This window comes from Mirounga angustirostris, unplaced genomic scaffold, assembly GCF_029215605.1.
Source record: "Mirounga angustirostris isolate CCGP_5_RB_7025 unplaced genomic scaffold, mMirAng1.0.hap1 SCAF_10, whole genome shotgun sequence".
NCBI classification, from domain to species: domain Eukaryota; kingdom Metazoa; phylum Chordata; class Mammalia; order Carnivora; family Phocidae; genus Mirounga; species Mirounga angustirostris.
Genome location: NW_026991718.1, coordinates 94,042,440 through 94,067,284, shown reverse-complemented (window position 1 = coordinate 94,067,284; position 24,845 = coordinate 94,042,440). Strand labels below are relative to the sequence as shown.

Sequence of the window (24,845 nt, the reverse complement as noted above, 5' to 3'; positions counted from 1 at the left end):
AAAGGATATAAGGTGTTTGGCATAGTGTTTGGTGCAGAAGAACCAATTTTAAGACATTGGCTATTATAAGCAGGGGCTCCACTGCCGACCAAGGCCTCTTGGGAAACAGCCCTAATACTGGTCCCTGAAGGTTCCAAATTATTCAAAGAGACCTTTTCTTGCCTAGAAATGAGATGGGATGCTCCAGATAAAGCCACAACTTGCAAGTACTGCACACATGCCCAAGATCCCTTTCACCTCCAAATTAGAGGATTTTCTCAGACATATTGAATGGATCCTTGCGAGTTGCTGAGGGTCAGGTGTGGGTAAATATTATCATTCCAGGTAGAGAACTGAAATGCGAAAGAGCATAGGCCACGCCCCCGATCACGGGACACCATAAGGGTGAAGCTGGGGAGAAGCCTCTGGAAAGTGGGGAGAATGAGAGCCGGGGAGGAGGCTGTAGATGGAGGGGCGGGGCCCCGTCCCCCCGTCCCCAGTCCTGGCAGACATCTGGAGACCACCCCTTGCCTCTGCTTTCTCCTCACGGCGTGAACATGTCTCCCTACTGTGTACTTCCCACACTGCGCTTTGATGACTTTTCCGAGTCCATGAACAGCGAAGGTACTAACTGCTCTCCACTTACACGGTCATCTGCAAGGTGAGAAAATTAACCATACTACTTAGATAACCTCTCGCCATATTTTTGGTTAAGAACTATTTTTCGGCTTTTGGGGAAGAGGCTTTGGTTGGCTGGCTGGTGTTACTGGCTGTCCCCTCCCACCTCCCCACCACTCCATTCCCTCAGCTCTCAGCTTTATTGCCTAATGCAGAAGAAGCCAGGATGTGTTATTGATGTTACCACATTTTAATTCTCGGTTTCTTTAACTTGGGGAGAAAGTATCATCCAAGCACTCATTAAAGAAATGTTCTTGTGTTCAATTTGCCCTGGCTTCAGAATCGATTCATGAACATCACCTGCTGTCCCTACCCTGAATCACAGAAATTGCTTAAAATAGATTGCCTGACAGATCAGCTGGAGCCAGATGAGCCACACAGACGTGGCAACCAGTATTTTTTTAGTATGAAAATATCACTGCACTGCATCCACTCACGAGTAGGGGACAGGTGCTTCCTTTGCAACCTACAGCCCCCACGGGGGTGGCCTCCCACATTTCCTTTGAACACATACTCCATTATAAGTCAGATTAACTCCTGATATTGCGGAAGTCCTATTCTTTGTCAAACAGTGGGGATAAATCTTAATTTTTAAAGTACAGGCTCCATGTTGCCTCTCCTCAATAACTTGAGGAAGCCAGGGAAACATGGATCCTTCCAGAGATGAAAGGGACACTTTAAATCCATACCCAAGCCTCTGGGCTGAAAAAAAGCTGGCTCTCCTGTTTTTCGGTCCTCTTTGTCTTGAGCATTTTAATATTCAGAGACTAGAGGGAAATGGTGTGTCTGTCCCCCATGATTCTACCACCGGCTTCTCCATGTGGCAGTATTATAGACACCAAACACTCATGTAATAAATAATGTGTATGATTTTAGCCAGGGTCTTACTTCCAGAAGCCTAACTAAAATATATGGTCATGGCTGTCAGATTTCTGAACTCACATGATATGTATTAATTTCCTTTTTCATCAACACTTCAAATGCAAAGAAGCCCCAGAGCATTTGGGGGACCCTACTACCTCTGATGATGTGTCACAGATTAGGACAGAGATGATCCCTCAAGCTTGAGATTGTCCTTCTAGGTTTCATAATCCGTGAAATGAAGAAATATTTGCCTCCTATGTATATTTGGCTACTACTCCCAAATGGTATAAATTTAAAAATAAATTTAGCACCACTCTGATTTGGATTCTTTATACCATCTTTTCAGCAGACGGAGTAGGAGAGTGTACAAGGGAGCCGGAATTTCCCTGGCATGGTTCTACAAAGGGATTGGACAAGCATCTTCAGCAGGCTTGGTGCTAGAAATGGACAAAGTAGGAAACACCATACATAGAAGCGTTAGGGTGCTTCTAATTTGCAGCCACAGCTCAAACACATCCAGCTGCTCTTTGGTGCAAAGATCCAGCACTGTGTCCAGCCCCACTGCCCAGGGTGAAGGCCAAGAGCCACCCCACCAGCCTCTCACTCTTTACATTTCAGTTCTGCAGGTGTGACCCAGACTCAGAAATTCACTGTCCTCTGGGCCAGCACTTCTCACACTGTAACGTGCACATGGTCACATCACCTGAGGGTCTTGTTAAGATGCAGATTCTGATTCAGCAGATCTAGACTGGGGCCCGAGAGTTGCATTTCTAACAAGCCGTTCCGGACCACACTTTGGGTAAATAGCAGGAGGCGTGCACCAGGCTCTGGCGAGAGCATCTCTTCAGGCAGAGGACTTACACCCATTCTGCATTTCCTGGGCTGAGGTAGAAGAATGAATGTTTGTGAGCCACTTCAGTTCTTCCTGGAAAATGATATAAATATAGCCAGGTTTCTCTCCACGATAATGGATGAAACAGAAAGCACACATAATTGAAATCATCAGAGAGCCCCAAACAGTGCTTTTGCCATTAGTTTCAAGCCCCTCCATCCGAGTGCTTAAATCAGCATACCCAGAAGGGACTGAGAGCCACCTCACCTCCCGCCACCTTTCTGACAGAGGGACAATTAAGTAAATGATGAAAAACCAGGAACCGAGAAAGAGTAGACCCTCAAGAGTTCCTTTTCCAAAAACTAGATTAGAGGAGTCTGTGAACTTGAGTGAGAAAAAAAATTACATCTTTATTTTTACTGACCACTTAGGTTTAACATTTCATTTCACTATTCATGAGGCACCAAAACAGCAGTAGCTACTCGTGACTTTGTCTCCACCAGAAATACAAGATATTTTCATGCTACATTACAGCTATTGCAGATTATCTGGGATTGCTCTCCTTGCTCATCACTACATTGAATGACTAACTCTTCTTACAATAAGGAAACTTCCTGGCTCTTGTTAATAAAGAAGCACATAGATCACTAATATCTCCATTTCTCCATGTTTTGATAACCGGATTTTGGTAAATCGGTTTCTTTGTCATTCTTTGTTATTTATATCTTTTACTACGCAGTTCTGAAAAGGGGTCCATAATGTACGAAGGCGTGCATCACACAAAATGTTTAAGACCTCCCTCCCCCAGCACAATGTTGGGCTGTAAAGAAATGGCAGCCAGTGTGTTCAGCATGGTCAACACTAGTTAAAATAATTCTTTTAGGTCAGGGATCACAAATGCATATTCCTGCAGAGCCCACATATATAGGAAAATGAGTGAAGTGGTCCAGTCTAAAAAAACAACAGCAGAGAGAAAGTTATATATGGCAACTGACTCTTGCCTTTGGAGTTGGGGACAGTGGAGTTGAGGGGACTGTGGCAAGCTGAAGAATGTAGTCCTATCTAAAGAGGGCATGTCTGACGGCTCCACACTGACATGAGAACACCCCCAGGTTGCCAGGTCTTCAGATTTTTCCAAGAGAAGCCAAAAGTCTTGGTGTTGTGGAAATCCTCCCCATTAGACACACAATATTGTAATGTATATCTTGGCAATGACTGCAATTAACAAGAAACAGAGGGGAAAAGATATGCTGAACAGGCCAAACAACCAGAACAAAAGAGCAATCAATATCCAGCATGAGATAAATAGACAAGATAGAAAAAATTCAGCTTTCCCTTTGCCTTAAGAATATTTCAAAATCACTAAACCTCCAGTTTTGTACTTAAAGAAAGGCAAAATTGTTGTCTTAACCAACACCCAAAATTTTGTAAGGAGGGCTATGAGATTTAGCAAATAAAAATAGAGGGCACCCAGTTAAATTTCAATTTCAGGTAAGCAACAAATATATTTTTAATATATTTCCCAGGTGATATTTGAGGTCATACTTACATTTTTAAAAATTACTTATTGTTACCTGAAATCCATATTTAACTGGGTGTCTTGTATCTTATCTGGCAACTTTACTCATTAGCCAACTCCCAGTGTGATGGAGTAGTTACTACTAAAACTAGTGTGTAATATTGACAACCAGCACAGCAATTGCATTTTTCTTTTGATCAGGTAGCATTTTTATTGGAGGACCACATGCATTCAGGAAAGTGCACATATCATCCCTACCGCTCATTGACTTTTCATACCCAAGCACGCGCAGTAACCAGTACCCTGATCCCCTGATCAAGAAAGAGAACAGTCCTGGCCTGCAGGAGAACCTCATGCCCTTTCAGGCTCTATCCCTGGCCCAAGGGGAACACCATTCCAGACTTAAAACAGCATAAGTTTGGGGTGTCTGGCTGGCTCAATCAGTAGAGTGTGCCACTCTTGATCTCTAGGGTGGTGAGTAGAGATTACTTAAAAATAAATAAACTTAAAAAAAATGGCTTAAGTTAGTATGCTCTGCTTTCAAACCTTATGTAAATGGGATTGGGCTGTATTTTTAAGCTTACAAAACTGTGTATGTATGGGGTGCCTGGATGGTTCATTCGGTTGAGCATCTAACTTCAGTTCAGGTCATGATCTCGGGGTCCTGAAATTGGACCCCACGTCGGGCTCTGCAGTCAGCCCAGAGTCTGCTTCTCCCTTGCCTCTGACCATCCTCCCACTAGTGTTCTCTCACTCTCTCTCTCTCTCAAATAAGTAAATAAAATATTAAAAAAAACACAACCTTGTGTGTGTGTGCATGTGTGAGAGAGAATGCTTACTCTGATTATTGGATTATTATGTATAAATTTATGTTTTGGGGTACAGGAGACACTGCTGGTGCTCTGCCCATGATCCCTTGCCCTTGCCATTTCATTTCCCACCAGCCTGACTTCCAACTACCAATACCTGCATTTCTCTTTCTGCAGGCTCTCCTTGGTCACTGCCCCTGGGCAGGGAGTGCCAAGGATTAGCAGTCCTGGGTACAGCCCTCAACCAGTGACTAATGGGAGCGGGTGGATAAATACCCCAGCTCTCTCTCCCCTTGGGTGAGACAACGGGAGAGGCGCATTCTTCCTGGTCTCCCAGAACTCCCCACCAGGAATCAGGATTGTACCCCAGCTGCATCTGCTGTAACTTGCTTCTTGTCTTCCTTCCATCAGCTGCCTCACTTCCCCCAGACCCCAGCACTGTTTCCTAGAACCACCTCCCAGATAACCTTGGTGCACTGAAATCCTTGCCTCTGGCTCTATTTCTGGGTGGAGCCAAGCTCACACATCCAGTGACATGAAATTACCCTCAGTACCCTGCATTTATTCAACTGACTAGTACCTGGTGCTGGTACCTAGTGCTGCCAGATGCAGTGGTGAGTGCAAACTCTACACCCCGTCCTAGCATGGGCAGAGGGCTCCAGTAGCACAGCAGGCCACAGTCCTATGGCCACAAGTCCAAGATTTTCTTCCCCAAGGCAGAGCTAGCTGACTCCTTGTGAATTCTGTTGTGTGTGAGCACAGTCAGGGCTACCACATTTTGAAGGCCTACCAGGCAATAACTTGTATTTAACATGAAAACAACTGCAGGTAATGTTTTGGATAATTGAGAAGGCACTCCAGAGTCCTGGGTGCTCCAGGTCATGATGAGCATCTGTGGTTATTGTTCAGTACAATCAATGAAGAACGAGCGTTCAAGAGATTACCGTCTGTCTGCACTGTCCTGGTGTGGCCTCATTTTTACTTAAATATATCTCCAATAGCAGCTTGTTTACTTGTCATTTGCTTTCCCCACATACATCTCAAAATGAGATTTCTTAGGAAAAAAAATAAAGTTAAACATATAAATGTTTGCGAAGATTAATAAGCAAAGGTTCACTGTATTTTGCAGAAGCATGGTCTTTTTACATGGCCTGATTGTTACGGTCCATTTCTGACAATAAGCCAGAATGCAGGAGCCTTTTATATAAAAGGGTTTTTTTCCCGGGATCGAAGGATTTAAAAAGTGTACTTGAATAATGCACAGATAGCAGTGCCAAGCCTTCCCCGTGGGAGGAAGACCCAGGCCAGGCCCTCGCCAGTTCTGGGCACCACTGGGTGTGCTCAGACTGGGTGGGGAATGCCCCAGAGCCCCATTCTTGCTGCACATCGTGTGGTTGCCTTTCCTGAGATAAGAATTGGCTGTAGAAATTGTGTCAGCTCAAAAGCTTGGAACAAAACTCATGTTATGATTTTTCAAATCCCTTTTCCGTGAAATCTGTGTGAAATAACAGTATTTCTGAGATGTTAGTTGTATGTTTTATGTCATGTAACTATTATGCTGTTCTGACTGCTTCAATAGTTTTTCAAAAAGGCAAAGCGCTTACAAGTCGGGGGTATTTGTGCCTTTTTAAAATGTGTCTGCAATGTCAGATTCTGCTGTTCATCGAGAAAAATCATCATATGTATTACATTATATATATTTACACTATATGTTTGTGTATATGCTATGTGTGTATATTATCATGTATATAAATAGCTGTATATAGATTTGCAGTATATATCCAGGAATATACAGAAAACATACCATTTTATCATAAACAATTACTTTTAACCTCCTAGAAGGAGCCAGAATTCCAGAAGATTATCAGTCAACATTTGAATAAAGGAGAATGTGTTTTCCTCTGTTTTAGAAGGGTGGTTTTTGTGTTTTTTCTTCTGGCATTATGACACTCTGAAACCAAATGAAATCATAAAAAGGAAACTAAAGCTGCATATTTAATAGAAAAAGTGTGAAATGCACTCCAGAAATAGAAAAGATGATCAAGAAATATCAAGATGAAATTTCAGTTGGGAGGGATTCCTTAGAGCTAGGCGGGAAATAGAGCGTCTGCCTTTAATTTATGGGGGGAGTTTGCCAGCAATGGCCTTCTGTAATCTGCACCATCTGCATTATTGATTAATGAGGTCAAGGGCAGAACTACTCACGGTTGGTTTCCTCCCAGGAGCCCTGTCCTGGTCTCTTCACCAGAGTGACTTCTCGGTCTTCCTTGCAGCCACTTTGCAAAGTGCTAAGGAGGTACTGTCCTCCCATAAGTACCCCCCCCCCGAGTTGGGTGAGACCTGCCAACAGATGACAAAGAGGCTCCCATTTTGATGAAGAGGTGCTAATAAATGTGTTCAGGATCAGAGTCCGATGGTTGCTGGCTTCCATCTAGAGATAAAACACCCTTCACCGAGAAGCAAAGGGAACCACTTAGACCCCATGCACCCCAATTTGTGGAAAAGTGAAACATTCAATCACCAAACAACGAGCTGTATTGAGATTTGTTTGCTTGCTTTAACTAAACTAGCTAGAGTAGTTTCCAATTTATTTCTCAGACTCTCTCCCTCCTGGAATACATCCATACCATATCCATATCTGTGGTCCTTATGGTAACTCCTTTCTGCTTGGATTACTTGGCCTGAATCTCTTTAAAGCAGTATATATTTTAAATTGAGCTGTGGTCACTGCTTTTTTTGTCTCTCACCTGCAGTTTTTCCCTCCTTTGGCTACCATCTCCAAAGTCATAGAGAAAAGATGATCTCTATGGGAGGCAATCACAAATGGGTGTCTGCTTTTCATCCCTGCCTGCAGTGAGGCATTGTGCCATGGTGTGAGGAGACAGGGGCCTGAGACCCTGGTTTCCTCCTGGTTCAGATCCCAACCCTTCCCACCAGATTGCTGGTCGGCAGGATGACAGTGCCCACCTTACTAGGTCACTATAGGATTGAACGAGATAACCCTTCCTGATCTCCGGATTTGCAGAAAGTGTCAGGTAAATATTTGCTGTTGTGATGAGTGGCGGTCACAGAAGCGTAAGGTAGAGGTAGACAGGAGGTCATGGTCAGGCTCCTCAGTGGTGCTTTAATTCCTTCTAGAGTGTGGAAAGTAATTATTCTCTGGTTTGACTCCTTCTTACTTGTCTTCCAGTTCATTGCTTCTATTGAAAAAAGTTGGTTTTGCTCAAGTGTGGGCTCTGAATCTAAAGCTAAATTTGATGATGGTCCAGCGATTGAAAGCTATTCTGGAGGATAAAATAATCACTACTCATCCAGAGTTGGCATGTAGGCTTAATGCGAGGTATATTTCTTGTAGCAGTAAATCTAAGTGGATAATTTGTATTATACTTTCTTATTTTTTAATTTAATTATACTTTAATTAATTTTTAATATGTACAGAGCTTAAAGAGGCAACCAGTTCTAAAAAGCTTATTATGAAAGACAACTCTCTTCCGGTCCACCAGCACCATTTCCCATTCTTTTGACACAGTTGTGTTTTTTAAATGACATATAGTTGACGCATGACATTACGTTAGTTTCAGGTGTCCAGCATCAGGATTGGTGGGCATGTCCTCCAGTAGCTTTTTGAGAAATGATACATAGGAAGTAAAGGTTTTGAGACAGTTACACTTTTATTTTTATTCTTCTCTCGCTCTTAGTGAATAGTTTGGGCACAGAATTTCAGGCTGAAATCATTTTCCTAATTTTGAAGGCATCACTCCATTGTCTTCTAGTTTCCAGTGCTTTTGTTCAGAAGTGAAATGTCATTCTGGTTTTGATCCTTTGTATGTAATCCCATTTCTCTCTCTGGTGGTTTCTAAGACCTTTTTCTCTGTGCCAGTATTCTGAAAATTCATAATGATATGCTTCAGTGTATTTTTTTTTTTTTTTTGGTCCATTGTACTGAACACTCAGGAGGCTGTTTTACTCAGAAAATGCACATCCTTAACTTCTGGGAATTTTTTAAAAATTATTTATTTGGTTATTTTCTCTCTCCTGTTTTCTGAAAATTCTGTCTACAAGTGCCAGGTTTCCTGTTTCTGTTAAGGTGAGGGAGGTACAGTCACTGGTCTGCTTGAAGTAAGGGAGATAATTTGTGGATTACATTTTCAAATACTCTTTCAGTGATCCTATCTTCAGACCCTGCTTCACCCCTATTTCTAGAGCTTTGCCCACTGCCAGCTGAGTGGACCATCATTCTTCTGCTTTCCAGCATCTGGGATGCCTGAGTGGTTCAGCTGGTTATGCGTCTGCCTTCGGCTCAGATCATGATCCCAGTGTCCTGGGATCAAGTCCCACGTCAGGCTCCTTGCTCAGACTTCTCCCTCTGCCTGCCACTCCCCCTGCTTGTGCTCGCTCATGCATACACTCTCTCTCTCCCTCTCTGACAAATAAATAAGATCTTTGATCAGCTCATACACTCTCTTTTCCTTGGGGGTTTATGCCTTGTAAAAAAAAAAAAGTAATGTATGGTGATTAACATAACAAAAAATTAAAAAAAAAAAAAAACCTTTACTATTATCTTGTTCTGGTATAACAAGAAAGAGCAAAGGTCATGGTATGTTTCCAGTCTGTTATCTTTAACCCAAAGCCCAAGTGATTTTTTTTAAGGAAATTCAGAATTGATGTTTGCCACATGTTTTAAGTCCATTTTCCTAATCATCAGACACTGAATAAATATTCACAACCTTTTATGACCTGCTGGAAAATGGACAATTCCAGTCCAATGTAAGCTATTCCATAGATGACCACGGATTCTAAGAGCATACAGTACAAGGAGAGAGCATGATAAGAGGGCAAAGAATACTTTACATTCGTTCTAAAGTGATTTCTGTGGCATGAGCTCTCTTCTTGAGAACCCCATCATCCATAACTTAGATCTGCAAATACAAGACCTAATAAGGCAAAATCAGCAACAGAAAAATACCTAAGTGTCCCTATAATAAGTGGAAGAATGTGTTCATAGGAGACCTCATTACTCATTTATGGTTCTATTTAAGTCCTATCTTTCATGTTATTTGAATCCAGAAAGCCTTTTCTGGTTTGACTTTGCCTGATCTTTTCTTTATAGACAGATACAGTCATCAGGGAGAAAAAGGCTCCAAATGTTGTCTTGTCCCCGAATCCCTTTTTCCTATTGTCTCTGGTGCAGCATGTGGCTGTCATTGGCCCAGCCGACAGCTGACATTTGCTGTGTCCTTCTTCACTTACGAGGCCAAGGGCAAAGGCAACTAGACAGGTCCTGTGGCCGAGGGGTGGTTGACACTTGTCTTGGGAGGCAGGAGGGAGTTCTGGGTGACAGCCAGGAAGCACTTCCAACCCCATTCTGCAGACTCTTCCACCCTTCTTTTTGAGAGTCTGCCAAAATGGACCCACTCCACAAAGCAAAGAAAAAATAGCAGGTATCCCTCAAAAGGAGATTTGGGAGGACTTACCAAGGAGAAATGACTTTTCCTCCAGAACAGGGATCTTAACCTGGCGTCTGCAGCTCCCCACTTGCCAGCTGCCTCTCCTCCCCATGGCCCAGCCCTGCTCGTTGCCCTCCTGTGTCTCACCCAGGGGCCTCCTTCTCCTGCAGGAAGTCTGGACACAGCAGGCCAAGGCTGTTGTAGCCTCCGGCCATGTGCCTCCTGGCCTCATCACAGCAGAGCCATCATATCCTTAAAGGGACATTGCCCAACTGCTAAGAATAACATTTTCTCCAGATAAATATGCAAATCAATGTTTTAAAAATTCTGACGAAACAAGGAGTCAGTTGCCGACAAGGACAGACATGTAATAGAGGGGAGAGAAGAGGGCGGCAGACTGGGCTTGTCCCAGCCCCTTGGGAAGGGCAGCGGCTGCCCAGCCCTGGGGCTCATTCCATGAGCCTGAGCTGCAGCAGACATGAGAGCCTTGACAAGGACACAGGGTACGTCACTCCTCCATCCCCTTGGCATGAGGGATGCTAAGGCTGGTGGGTTCCTGGGAGACACAGGTCTTTGATTCCACTTTGCTGAGCCTTCCTCATGCTGCCCAACAGCCTGGGACACGTCCACCCAAACTTCTATCCCTCCTTCACAGGGGTCAGACCCAAGGCGTGGTTGGGTGGCACTCTTACCTTCCCCCCTGGCTCCCTCCCCATTTCCTCTCATGAGTGTCTTCCCCTCACAAAACTGTTGCAGGTTTAATCCCATCTTGGAATCTGCCTTTCTCAGAAGATCCAGACTAATATGCCCAAAGACCTTCAGTAAATTCATATCGGCAGGCTGATTGACTGGGACTAGCACAGGAGACAGAAATACTAAATTGTGTTCTCGGCTTATCACTGGCCAGAGCCACCAGGAGCCATGCTTTCTCCTTTGCACCATCAAATATCCTGTTTCTTACTGTCTTTTGCCCTTTTCCTTCAGGTTGTGGCTCTTTCCTCCTGGTGCCTGCTGAGGGATTCAATCTACTACACGCTGTCTGTGGTGGCACTCATCGTGGTAAGTGTGTGACACACCCCTCACTTGAGTCCCCTTGCCATTTGACTCTTAACTCCTCCTTCTCACCCCTCGGGATTATGTGCAGCTCCTCTGCATGGAGCAAGTTCAAGGTCTCTGGTGACGAATGAGCGAATGGATGTCTACACACGGAGGTGGCTTCTCTTTCTTCCGGCTGCTTTGATCACCCAGAACCCCAGAGTGATAGTTTGGTGCTCAGAACAGGAAGGTTGACTCTGGTTATCTGGTTCCATGAGAGTCCTCTGCTATTTTCCTGTGACTCCCTGACTATTCCCTCTCACTTTCTCACGGGCTCCTCTGGAACTCTCTTCAGCATCAGTGTCCCTGGGTTTGGACCTTACTTCCCCTTCTCCACATGCTCTCCCAGGACAGCGCCCATGGCCATTACCACCTTTGTGGTGGACACATCCACACTGTATTCTTGGCAATGGCATCCCCCTGAGCTCCAGTCACAGAGAAGCCCCTCTCTACTGGACATCTTCCTATCCCAAACTCAGTGTGTCTCTAAACTTACTGTGACTTCCCCAAGACTGGACCCTCTTTCTGTATTTCAACCCCCATTTCTCTCCTAGCCACCCAACCTGCAGATGATATTAAGTTGACCTTTTCCCCGATTCAACCTTCCTAATTTGGCTTCATTGTAGATTTTCATCTTGTAAAAATCTCTCCAGTGTGTCCCTTTGTAGCCCATTTTAGTTGAGGTTTTTTGTCTTTGGCCTGAACTGACACAGTCTGTCGTGTGTCAGTATGACAACGAGAAGCATTGCTGCCACCCACCCCCCCTTCTACCCCAAGGTGAGTCCTCAGAGTTGTCCAAGTGGTAGCTCTACAAAGAACATGCTTGTGGCTCCATGTCACCTGTGGGGACGATTCCAAACCCCTCAGCTTGGCAAGCCGAGTCATCCAGAAGAAGGGTGGTGAATCGGAAAGACACTGAAATGGGAGTTAGGACATCTGACTCCTAATCGTGGCCCCCTCCCTTCTGGCTAGCTCTAATGACCTTGGAAAAATCAGTCTCCTCAAGTCATAGTCTTCTTACCTACAAAACAGGAATAGATCCACTGAAGTGTTTACTCCCCTATTTACCAAGTACTTGCCTGTAGGTTATTTGTCAATATCTATACAAATAAGTTGAAAGTGATGTTTAATACAAGACTTTCTACAAGGAACCTGTAGATATTTCAGCCAACAGCAGTTCCTGACAGTGAAGATCTTGGGTATACAACCACAGTCCCCTCATTCCAGGGGCCATTGATAATCAGAAGGGTCAAGACCTGCCCAAGCAGCAGAGCATACAGATCCACCATGTTGGAACTGAAGATATGCCTCCTCTGTTGAACTTCCGGTTGGTAGACTTAAGAACACACCTGGATTCTATGTTCTCATTCTCAGTTACTACCTGTAGGTAATGGTAATGGGTAAGGTATGATCACCCCAAATCTAGAAGACTCTTCTGTTCACACAGAATTCTCAAACACTTGTTGCAGCGAGCTTTGTCCTGCGACGTGGGAGCCCACGTTGATCACATGCACCCTCTGCTCTCCTGCCTTTGGGGTAATTTAGGATGGCTTTGGAAGTTACTGTTTCAAAAGGCATGGCTTGGGGATGGCATAAATGGATGCAACTCTCTGTTTTACTGAATTCTGGAATGAGATGACCATTCCCAGAAAGAAGAGGTGATGAGGTGGAAGGCAGAGATCTCCCCGGAGCATGGACTCAGCATGTCCACTCCCAACAGTGAATTGCCCACACTGGCTTCTTTCTCTGTTTTCAGCACAGATACCTCTTGGACTCTGTGTGAAATAATTGTCTTGGGTCGGATTTATCTGAATATGCCCAGGATTTAAAAAAAAAAAAAATGTAACTGTTGCTAATGATGTGTGAGGAAGTAAAGAGTTTTGCTTCTTTGGGCTGCAGGTGATGCTCACCCAAGTGGGGTCTTAAGCAAAGCTGTCCTCTGCCCCACGTGTGGCCCGTGAATCACAGAGCTGAGCCAGCCAGACACCCAGGCTGCCGCAGTTCTGTATTTCCCTCAGATGGTAACAAGATGCAAAAGCCAGTGACTCTTTGCTGTTACCTGCAGATTTGGACTGTGTATTTACAGCCTAGCTGTGAAGGCTAGAGTTTTCTGATTTTGAGAAAAATTACATTTCTCCACTGTTAGGAAGTAATGGCAGAGATAAAGCTTGAGTCCTCAGGGTTCGGTCTTGGTTCTTCTTATTTTTACCCATGTTCCGCCAACTTCTGTACACCCTGGAAACACCAAGCATGCTTATCTAAAAAGTGCAACCCGGAGATCTTAATCCAGTAAGTTCTGGGGTAGGACACACGAAGTTCCATTTGAGCCAGATCTGCCCTGCCCCTCAGGGGATTCCGATGCACCACACTCACTTCCAGAAACTCAACTGCAAATACAGTTGGGCACCATTTCCTTGGGATAGTCACCTGCTGTGTAATGATGATCGCTTCCGGAGGAAATGTTGAGATTCTCCAACACAAGGCATCATGGCAGCTTGTTTGTCTGGATTGCTGACTGCTGTTCATTCTCAGGGCCATTTTCACATGATACCTAAAACCGGGGTGAGGAGTAGAACAGTGTTCCACACAGAAGCACAACATTTAGCGAAGTGCATTTCTCAACGTCCCCAGATCTCAATGTCCCCAGGCTGCTACTTGTTTTTGTCAGGGTGTTCTATTCTCCTCTTTCTGCATTTTCCCCAAATGTTAAGAAAATCACTTTTCTTCTGGCCTTCTTTATAGAATAGGCTTCTCTAATAGGACCCTGCAGTGGGCACTTAAAATTCCTGTATTTAAACACCTTCCTCCTATCCACAAAGAATTACCAACCATCTGTACAATTTATTTTATCTATTAGGGTTTGGTTTGGGGAGGGGTTGTGTTTTTTTTGTTTTTTTTTTACACTCTTGCCCTTTTTATGGTTCTGAAATGTTTAGGAGACAGAATTCCCAGTCTCCGGAGGTGATGCAGTAAAGAGCTTGTTCACCTAGAGGGCAAATCTGGACTAAGTGGGTGCATGAGAATCACCTAAGTGGGACCAGATGTCGTTTCTTTGTACAACCCTGTGAGAGCCCCTACAGCCCCTTCAACCCCATGCAGAGGAGCCCCAAGGATGAACCATGGGGCCGGAGGACCCAGAGAACAGGGGAGAGAGCTATGGGAGGGATGCTCATACTGCTGGGCCAGGAGAGTGCAGACAGTCGCAATTACCTGGGTCTGAAGCAGGTCTGAGCTGGAGAAGACCAGAGGGCAAACACACACGGAAAACAACAGAGCTTAAGACTGGTAACTTAGAGACTAGAGACTCGTTCCCTTGGGCATTTGGGTTTTACCTACCTTGGCTCTGTGCTATTTTCTGGTGGGTTTGGTGTTGTCTTTCAGGGAGAAAGCAGAAGAAATTAGGAACGTGTTACTGTCGAAAGCAGTTATGATATCAAAAACATGCAGTGTGTGTCTCTCTGCCCTTCCTGCCCCATCAGGCGTCCCCCCTTTAGCCCTGGCGACATCCTGTACAGCGAAGCCTCAGGCCCTGGGGAAGCTGGACGAGGCCCAGCAGACTCACCCCATGACTGTAGTCTCTCTCTGCAAGACAAGTGCCACCTTTTAGGTCCTAAAAGCATTCTGGGTTCTTTGCAGCATGTCCTTGTGTGCATCTACCCAGCAGATAGTCTGCACATCCTTACAGACCCTCTTGCTGCTTCTCTCCCATTCGAGTGACCCACCCCCGACCAATGTCCACCACCACAGGCAGCTCTGCCTAGCCCTACCCTTTCTCCAAATTCCAGCAGGCCACACAGCTCTTTTATTGAAATGTTACTGTAATTTACATAATCATGTAATTTACATAAATGCAAATGATTCATTACATCCTCCATCTAACAGCTGCCCTAAAAAGGAATACTTTATTTTTACTCTCCGTCTCTGCTTTGAGACGGGGGATTGTGAGCAGTAAGAGAAGGGAAACCTCCTGGGGGAGTGGATAGGCCTCGGAGACAGGTTCGGACCGCTGAACTGGCTCACAGATCCAGAGTCAGGAGTGCTGCCTACCCAGAGAGGGGCCAGGTGGGCCACTGGCACCAGCTGGGGGCCCTCGGGGCCCCCTGAGCACGGGCACAGCTGCGAGGCCCCTCCGAGGTAACGCTTCCTTTCTTCCTCCAGGGGGCTGATCGCAGTCCCCCCTCTTGAAGTGATTTCGCGGGGACAGAGAGAGAGACAACTTAGCTGGCCCAGCTGCCAGAGGTGGCCTGGGCGGCATCATCCAGTGGTGTAGCCACTGGGCACATGTGGCTGTTGAGCTCTTGAAATACAGGGAATGAAACCAAGGAACTGAATTTTAATTGAATTGAAATTTATGTAACCACGTGTGGCTAGTGCACACCATACCAGATAGCACAGTTGCAGAGAGCAGATCCATCCGGAGAAAATATATGCACATTCTCACAGGCATCCCCGAGTTTTAACCAGCATACACTCGATACTTACCACAGGCCTGGGTACGATGCTGGGTCTGTCCATGAAGAATTTCCAGTTCAATACTCACGACTCTGCAAGCTAGCTAATTACATGAGTCCCATTTTATAGATAGCAAAACTGAGGCCCCAGAAATTCAGGGATTTGCCCAGGGTCAGGGAGCTGCAATAGCTCAGGTTTACCAGAGCAGGTGTCTAAAATGGTACATCTCCACCCTCCCCCACCCCCGGCCCTGGCAAAGAATTCGGATTTCCCCTCCAGTAAAATCTGCCTCTTCATCTTTGAAATCATCCTGATTTACCCTCACCTGCTGTGCAGACCACCAGTTGAGAGGAATGCCTGCTGCACTTACTTCACATGTTTAGACTGAAGGGAATAGCTTCTGCCTTCCCCCTCCTGATTCCTCTTTCCTTAAGACCGCTGATCGTAAATGATCCAGAATCTTATGTCACCCTATCCATGATAGAAAAGACATCTATCTCACAGTAGTTGATGACTGTCCTTCCCCACCCCCCATCCCTGCCTCCACACGGGCCTCCATCCAGGCCCTGCCCCTCTGGCTCACCACCCTCCCTTCTTGGACCCCTTCCTTGCAGGGAGTTAGCCTCTTCACTCTGATTCAGCAACATTCATGGTACCCCTTGTTATATCTCAGCTCTCCTTCTGGGAAAGTGAGAACCAACCACGGTAGCTAGAAGATTCTCAGAGGGAATGAATGTGAGAATTTTTTAAGTTCCTTAAACAAGTCAGCTGTGGTCATACAAAGGGTCGCCTGTGTCCTTACCCTGCCACTCAGAGGAAGAAGAGCGTGCTCTAAAGGCTGCTGGGGTGTACCAGGAAGCTGGGCCTTCCTTGCTCTTGGTCCTGGAGCAGGGACGTAGGTCAGGCAGACTGTGGGATGCACAGAGGACCCTCTTCTCTCTCACAAGGAAAATGACTTGGAAGTTTCAGTTATATGCCTGTGTTTGGTTTCGCACTGCTCAGCAAATATAGCCCTTTGGGTTTGGCAACTATCCTCCCCTGTATCCTAAATCCATCCCCTTATCTGCTTTCCTTCATCCCATAACCTGCCTCTTCATATTTATGTGAGGTGACCAGCTCTGCTCAAGCCTGCCTTGAGGTAGTCCTTATCTCCTACCCTCCTGCAGCCCCCACCACTGTTGTGGGCTGGCTAGAGATCCTGAGGTCGAAACTCGTGTTTAACTTTCAAGTGTAAACCATATTGGTGCTTAACAGCAGCTTTCCAGTGCATTCCATTGGATTCCTCTCCTCAGAAGGAACGCCATATGCACCCCCAGTCCCCAGAGCTGAGGAAGTCAGAACTCCCATTTGGGCCCATCTCCTGAGGGAGCCTCCATGCTGTTGAGTGTGAAGTCGGGGGAAGTGCAGTTTCCATATCCAGCTAGGGAGGGATGATTTTTCAGGATTTTAGTGTCTTGAAAGAGAATGGTGGTGTTGATTGTCTCCTATTACTTTCGCTGCTTAAAATTCTAATGGTGCCAGTGATTATAACACAAGCTATGGAAATTGTAGGTTCTTCAATGCGCCCTCTTCTGCTCCATGGTTACAGCATAGAGTAAGCCACTCCATGGACTGACACACAATGTGGGGACAGCCACCTGCCTCCCTGCTCAGAAGCCAGCCCTGCTGTCTGCCGCCCGCACACCTGGGCGACTCCTGGCCCGTGTTTTCCCTGCTCTTCCGTCTTGAGCAGGCCACTTCCTTAACAGTTCCTTGGGATGCTTGGTCATCCAGGGATTCACCTGCCTGATGTAAGCCCGTCTCTCTTAGAAGAATTCTAGAGGTGGGCGCCTGGGTGGCTCAGTCGGTTAAGCGACTGCCTTCGGCTCAGGTCATGATCCTGGAGTCCCGGAATCGAGTCCCGCATCGGGCTCCCTGCTCGGCAGGGAGTCTGCTTCTCCCTCTGCCCCTCCCCCCACTCATGTGCTCTCTCTCATTCTCTCTCTCAAATAAATAAATAAAATCTTTAAAAAAAAAAAAAAAGAATTCTAGAGGAGACACCAGGGCTGAAAGCTGGTTTCCATGGTACCCAACTATTTCTCTGAGGCCTGAAGGAAAAGAGTGGTTTGTTGTTGTTGTTTTCAAATTCGCTCCTGCATGTTCACATTTAGCTTGTCTGTGGAACATGTGGAAAGCTTACGGGCGAAGCCAGAGGTAGCGTTGGATGAACCATACTGGGGTCAGAGAGCAGGTCCCCTGACCAGCTGTGTGCAGCAAATCTGGAGCCCAGATACCAGTTAGCACCATCCGCATGTGGTCACGGGGGCAGCACCAAACACAAGAAGCAAAGCCAAAGAGCTACTTTCGCAAGCAAGACTTGTTTTCAGAAACCCAACTGGGATAAGGGCAAGTCAGTTCCAAAGGCCACACAGCAGGTCCCTCAATTGCAGCATATCCTGGGGTTTGAGTGGTGGCATGAGTTGAGGGACCTGCCCCGCGAGGGACCTGGATCGTGGGATGGCGTCCTTTATTTAAACTCAGAACGTGTCCTGCCTCCAGAACGTTGGCTGAAGACTCCGTTAGGAAGCCTTCTGTCTTGAGGTGTTTACCCTCTTTCCAGGAAGTTTAATGGAGCCTTGAAATGGACTTGATCTGACTTCCTTCCAATCCCCCTCACTGCCTTGGCAGAGTGGACAAGCAGAGGGTAGGACGTGAGCACCACCTAGTGGTGACCAGGTGGAAGTGGGGGCCCAATTTCTTGTTTCTGACAAGTACCTATATAAATGATTTCAGGGGGTTTTCTACCCTATTAAGGCCGCTGTAAGGTGTGGGACAGTTGTCTCGTCTTCTTTTACCCACAGATAGAACATGGAAATAAAGAAGGATATGCAACATTTGTCTATAAAATGGAATAAAATAAAATATCTGTTAGCAAAGTAACATCCATTCCCTGAAACCATCAGCAACATCAAGTGAGAAAGTCGCCTGTTCTTGTCATTTTAGGACTTTTCAGACCGAGTGATTCCAGCATTCCGTCAGGGTGGTCCAGGAACTAGAAGGAACATCCTGTGAGCAGTGTCAATTTCCTCATTTTCAGTCTTCTGAGTGGGGGATGATCAGTGGCTAGGCCTCATCCAGGTGCCACCAGCAAGGCCCAGACACATTCATAACTCACCATCCCCCTCCTTTCCCACCACCAACAATCCTCTTTCCATGTAGATTTTCCTAAAGGCCTGACTTCTAGTTCCTTTTCTCTATTTTACTGTTCTTTTTTTGAGTCCTCTCATTCTTCCTCCCAATCCTCTAGAAGAAGTCAGATAAATTCCAGGTGGTGTTTGCTCATTAGCCACCAGGCAGCTGAGGGCTTCTGACTCTGAGTGGTCAGTGAGGGGGTGCCCCTGCGTCAGTTATATGGAGGCTTCCAGATCATCTTCATTTGTTAAGATTTGTAGGGAGACCATGGGCAGTTCTCCTTGTCTGCCTCCCTCAACACCGTTCCCACCCCTGACTTCCCTGGCCACCGCCTCTACCTAATCTTCAGACTCATGATGTTCTGTCCTTAATTGTGTATCTAGTCCAGACCCCACTATTCCCTGATTTATTGTGTCCTCTGTAAATTCCATTCTCATTTTGGGATCCTTTGCACAGTTCAGCCTATACTGATTTTTCCCCATTGATATGATCACTGAAATAATCGCTAAAGACCCATTGATCTGTGCCCCCACCTGTCACTCAGATGGCATAGAATAAGGGCTTCCTGAAAGCTGCTTTTATATTATAGAGTATCACCTGCCTTCCCTGATAGACGAAAATTAAATTGGCGCTTTAATAAAGTCTTTACCAGTATCTCGTGCTCTCTTAAGTGGCCATGAATTGATTGCTCCAGCACAATGCTCAAGACTGATACTAAATAAACTTCAATTAATAGAAACATTTTCCAATTTAAATCATTTGTTCTGTTCCCTGATTTCTTGATGATTTTTTTTTTTTTTAAGCTGGGGGTGGTACAAAAGGATCCGTGAATGCCTTCCAGGGGTGGACTGCATACCATCCAACCTGGATCGCAGGATGGCTTCCTTTATTTAATTCTCTTCCCATTCTGATTTGACATTTTCATCCAAATGTCAACCTGTTGAATCTGATAACAAGAGTCACAAAGCTGCTGAAGCCAACGTCTTCTTCAGTGTCTTGTCAGGAACTGTGAGCTACAAATAAGTGGGTCCCCTTTCTTCTCATCTTCTCTTTGCGGCTTTGGGATAATTGGAGAGAGGTCCTCTCTGGTGCCTTCAGAGCCACACCTGTTCAGCTGTGCGGTTTTCTCTGCATGTCTCACAGCTGCTGCTTATTATCATCTCCAGGGACTGAAGCGATGCCCACGTCTTTGGTTGAGTTTACAATCTCCATGCCATAATGACCCCTTGCACCCAGAGGTTTTTGCCTTGGAGTCTCCAGAGGGCCACGGGCCCCGAAAGAAAAGCGCTAAGAGCTGGTCGTACCCAGAGCAGTCGTATCCCGTGAAGGTGGAAAGAGCGAGCTATGAAGCAACCCTCAGCTTCCACTTGTTTTCAACAGCGTGCCTTTGAGGCACGGAAATGTGTCATGGAAAGAAGACTTAAGAGCCAGGCCTGAGTTCTAGAACCAGCTCTGCAGCTAAATGAGCACCCTCAGGAAAACTCGTGTTCTCTGTGGCTCCATTTCCCCATATAAATCAAAGGGCCAGGATGACACCACTTTAATCCCCAAAGTGAGAAGGGATTTGGGCTCTGGCTTAAGGGGGAGGCAGATCTCAGTTTGGCACTGGTCCCTCTTTCCAGCCGCCTCTGACCCTTGCAAATCTCCTTGAACAAAAGGGCAGGCCCGTGGCTCAGGGCATGGGCAGCCTGCGGGGCCCCGCTGGGGTGTGCAGTCACTGTCGTCACTGCATTGACTTCCCACCCTCTGCACAAGGGCGGCAAGTGGAGTGGAGTCTCTGATTCTGGTTGTGATGCAGAGTTTTCTTTGAAAGTCAATTCTTTTAAGGAAACAAGTCAACCAAAAGAAAAATATTGAGTACATAGAAATCCGAGGGCTTGCCTAAAAGCTTGAAGGTGCTGTAGAGAGCCCAGAGACGTGCAGACGTCTTACAGGTGGCCCCCAAGTGGCTGATGTTTGGAAGCACCCGCCAGGCTCCCCTATCCCCTTCCAGATCTAAAATTCGACAGTGCATAGTGCTCTGCACAGAGGGGTGGTCGTGCTTCTCTGCCCCTCCACCGTTGGACAGAAGTTGCAGAAAGGAAGGGATGACCCTGTGCTTCTCCCCTCCGCAGCGTGCCGCCCCAGCCTGCCAACAGCACCTCCTCCCACTAACGTTAGCCAGAAACAGAACCAGCGCAGAGGGAAGTTTATCTGCAGATTCTTCTGGTTGCAGGCCAGCCGCAGCCGGATCCCCGCAAAGCAGGCCACGTGGCGGGACAACGTGCAGTCGTAAAGTGTGTGCGTGTGCGCGCGTGTCTAATTGTCTGTCCTTTTTATTTTTTTTACAGTTCATTTATGACGAACAAGTTTCCTGGTAAGTGCCTCTTTTTCCCTTCCGGTTTCCCCTGGCTGTGTTGCGGAGCCGAATATATGGAAGACCAGTCAGGGTTTAGAAAGAAAGGGGAATGTCGGGGCAGCTTGGAACAACCAGCACCTCCTGGGACCCCTCTGCGGACCTCAACAAAGACGTTAGATTAGCTTTCACAGAGCAGAGACCTTTTCCCCTGGGCTGGGGTGGTGGCCTTCCACTTGGGAGGCTAATATCCCACTGTCTTTGTCACCCAGGTTAGTGACAAACTTAGCTGGCCTGACTCAGCTGGCCTCCTGCAGTCAGTCATTTGCTGGGCCCTGGTTAGGATTTGACTGGTCTTTACAAGTCGTATCCAGACCGCGTTGGCGTATTCCAAATACCATGTATGTCTCGGGAACCAGAGATGGAGGCACTTCCGTTATCCTTGACCCATTAAAGTTCTGCCTGACATTCAAGATGATCTTAGATCTCTGAAAAATCAGTGACTTTTTTTTTTTTTAAGATTTTATTTATTTGAGAGAGAGAGAATGAGAGACAGAGAGCATGAGAGGGAGGAGGGTCAGAGGGAGAAGCAGACTCCCCGCCGAGCAGGGAGCCCGATGCGGGACTCGATCCAGGGTCTCCAGGATCATGACCTGAGCCGAAGGCAGTCGCTTAACCGACTGAGCCACCCAGGCGCCCCACTTTTTTTTTTTTTTTTTTTTGATAGATACAAAACTTTAGCCAGGTTACGTCTATGGGAACATTTGCATTTGGGTCAACTACTCAAATCCCCATTTCTCAGGTGGGTTTTGAGCAAGTCAGATATCTTTGGAATAGAAATAGAAATTGGGTGTGTTGTGCATTCTTGCTTCGTTTTTCTCAAATATTTAATCTGTAGATATAGAGAAATACGAAATCGCATCTTAGGGATAGTGTGGCAGTCAGTGTAGCTAGGTAAGTAGACCAACTTTCGTGGTATTATTTAAAGCTAAGAGTGAGCCTTTGTCAAAATGCGCACTAGCCCTTTGTGGGAGTGACATCTCTTTGTCTTAGGATCTCTGATTTTCAGAATTTGGGCATGGTAGAGGAACTTGCCCCATTGATGGTAAATGTGATTCACCATGCCAAGGTATTAAAGTGTAGTTTTGCCAGCTCTCTCTCCTCTGTCCAGGAGGGGCAAGGAGGAGGCCACTAGGAGAACTTGCTTTAAGATGCATCATCTTTATATCAACCCATTAAAAAACAAGAAGGTCTTCTTTGAGAAGCCTGGACCAGCAGGCTAAAAAGGATTAAGATGTCTGGGAGCACCTCAGGTCAGAGGTCAGGGAGAACCTCTTCATGGGATCTGCCTGGACAAGTCGCCGAGCAGAGTGGTGACATCTTCCCTCCATGTCCTTGGGGATGAAGTGCAGCACAAGAAAACTTACAAAACTATTCTCACTCCAAATGATGGCACACTTAGCACAACCACCGCTCTGCCTTAGCAAACAGTAGATGCTTACATGTTGTTCAGTGTTGCTACTCTTAGCTCACAACACTGCCATAAAGACAAGTTATGATTGCAGTCAATCTCAGAAATTTTTCTGCTGTTTTTACACAGAAAACCTTAAGAAAGAGGATAGCTATGGTGGTTTACTGTTGGTTTTTCTTAGAGCTCTCTCTTCTCTACCTCCCTGGCTTTGCTGATGAAAGCAGGCCTATTTCAGTCCTCAGAATGTCTTTTAGGATCTTTCAGATGGTGTGGATCAAGAAAGGGAGAGACTGGGGCGCCTGGGTGGCTCAGTTGGTTGGGCGACTGCCTTCGACTCAGGTCATGATCCTGGAGTCCCTGGATCGAGTCCCGCATCAGGCTTCCTGCTCAGCAGGGGGTCTGCTTCGTCCTCTGACCCTATCCCCTCATGTGTTCTCTCTCTCTCATTCTCTCTCTCAAATAAATAAATAAAATCTTTAAAAAAAAAAAAAAAAAAGAAAGGGAGAGACTGTTTCCTCTGCATTCCAAAGGCCAAATCTCCTGTGGATGTACGAGGTTAGAACCCTGGGTTCTGGGTTAGCACCCTGGGCCTGCGCTGAAGGGCTCAGGGTCTGAGGTCCTTGGGCCCTCAGCCTGAGCACTGAGGCTCCCACATGGAGGAGACAGGAAGGCCATGAATGAATGAGTTGCAGATTCCCAAGTATGTTTCGTTCCAGCCTGGGCTGGGTTAGAATCCTAACTCGTGCACAGGAATAGCTGCAGGGAAGAACAAGGGGGAAGCTTCATGGCACCAGGACATCATTCCCAGACTGCTGGCCTGTTACGTAATTATTGTTATTATGTGGATGCGCTGACGGAGGACATTCTTCACATGAGTGAGGCTGAGAGATTAAAGTCTGCGCCACTGGCCCATAACTGCTCTGGGACTTCCAGGGATCTCAGCTCCTCATTTAAATGCAAAATATATTGAACTTTAAGGTATTTTTCACTGTCCACCGAAAATACTGGGTATTTTTCGTACCCTGCCAACCACAAGCATTTGTTTTGCTGAAAGGGTGTGTCTAAGAGCTGACTTCTCTGATTTCTCCCTTTAACACCAGATTCTTCAACCTGTGCAATTAAAACACAGCAATACTTCACAAATACCTTTAACAGTGAATTCTATTCCTTGTTGTAGAACATTCCATCATGTCTTAGCGATTTCCAGGGCGGTAACCAATTCATCCCAAATCCTCAAAAGCAAACTAATTTCACTTGTGTATCTTTTGAAATGAGAGTACTCTGTAGGACTAAAGGAGCCTTGTTGAGTACAATACACGGGGGCAAGACTTCCCCATCATCCACAGCTCAGACGCCTTTACCACTCCTGAATCAGCATTCTGCAGCAGATCTCAAGCAGCCAGGGAAGGGCAGGCAAAAGGCTTTTACAGCAGAAAACCAGCTCCAGTGGGTTAAAGAAACAGTGGTTTATTTTTCTTACATAACAAGTACCCCAGCTGTTGGTGTACGATGGCTCCGCATTTCTCTTGGCCTCTCCCTCGTGGTCCCAGGAGGGCTGCTGCAGTCCCAGGCATCAAGTTTAGATTGAAGCCAAGAAGGAGGAAACAGGAAGAACACCTTTCCACCTTATATTTCTTTGGTCCCCACTATGGCCAGGTGGAATAGAATTACAACTCTAGATCGATCATGATTTATTCTGGAGATGGACCCACCCTCCTTCAGATCCAGTAGTCCTCATTTGCTGTCTCAACCTCGTAGGCTTCTATTAGCAAACAAAAGGCAGGTGAATATAAGTTTGGTGCTTTTCAGTTACATAACTACCCCTAAAGACATTTAAAATAGGAAGCATCAGAGATCCACCAAGTATGAAGGATGTTCAACCTGAATCCATAATGACAGCTCAGCAAGGCCCACAATATTGCTGGAAGGAATTTGGACTATGTCTTCAGTGAGTCTGAAGGCCTGACAAGAAAACAAAAGGATCCAGGTTGATGTTCTTGTTTCTTCTTTGAACCTCAAGCTGTAACTTTGGGAGAGAAAAGAGAGCCTGGGGACGTGACCTGGAGAATATTTACCTGTGTGGCACTTGGAACCAGCATTGAATGTTCTGGACCACAGTTAGGAAAGCAGAGCCATGCCCTTTGGGTGAGAATGGGGAGGAACAGGGAATAAGCTTCCCAATACAGGAAAGAA

General features: G+C 46.1%; 1 protein-coding gene across 2 annotated transcripts in view; it reads left to right on the top strand.

The window, feature by feature from the left end:
• SLC24A3 (solute carrier family 24 member 3) overlaps window positions 1-24,845 on the top strand; it is a 495,689-nt gene that overhangs the window by 416,866 nt on the left and 53,978 nt on the right. For both annotated transcript variants that reach the window (XM_045885360.3, XM_064572768.1), the window contains exons 7-8: window positions 11,113-11,187; window positions 21,177-21,202. In XM_045885360.3, the coding sequence (XP_045741316.2) occupies window positions 11,113-11,187; window positions 21,177-21,202 (101 nt within the window). The remainder of the gene's footprint in view (window positions 1-11,112; window positions 11,188-21,176; window positions 21,203-24,845) is intronic.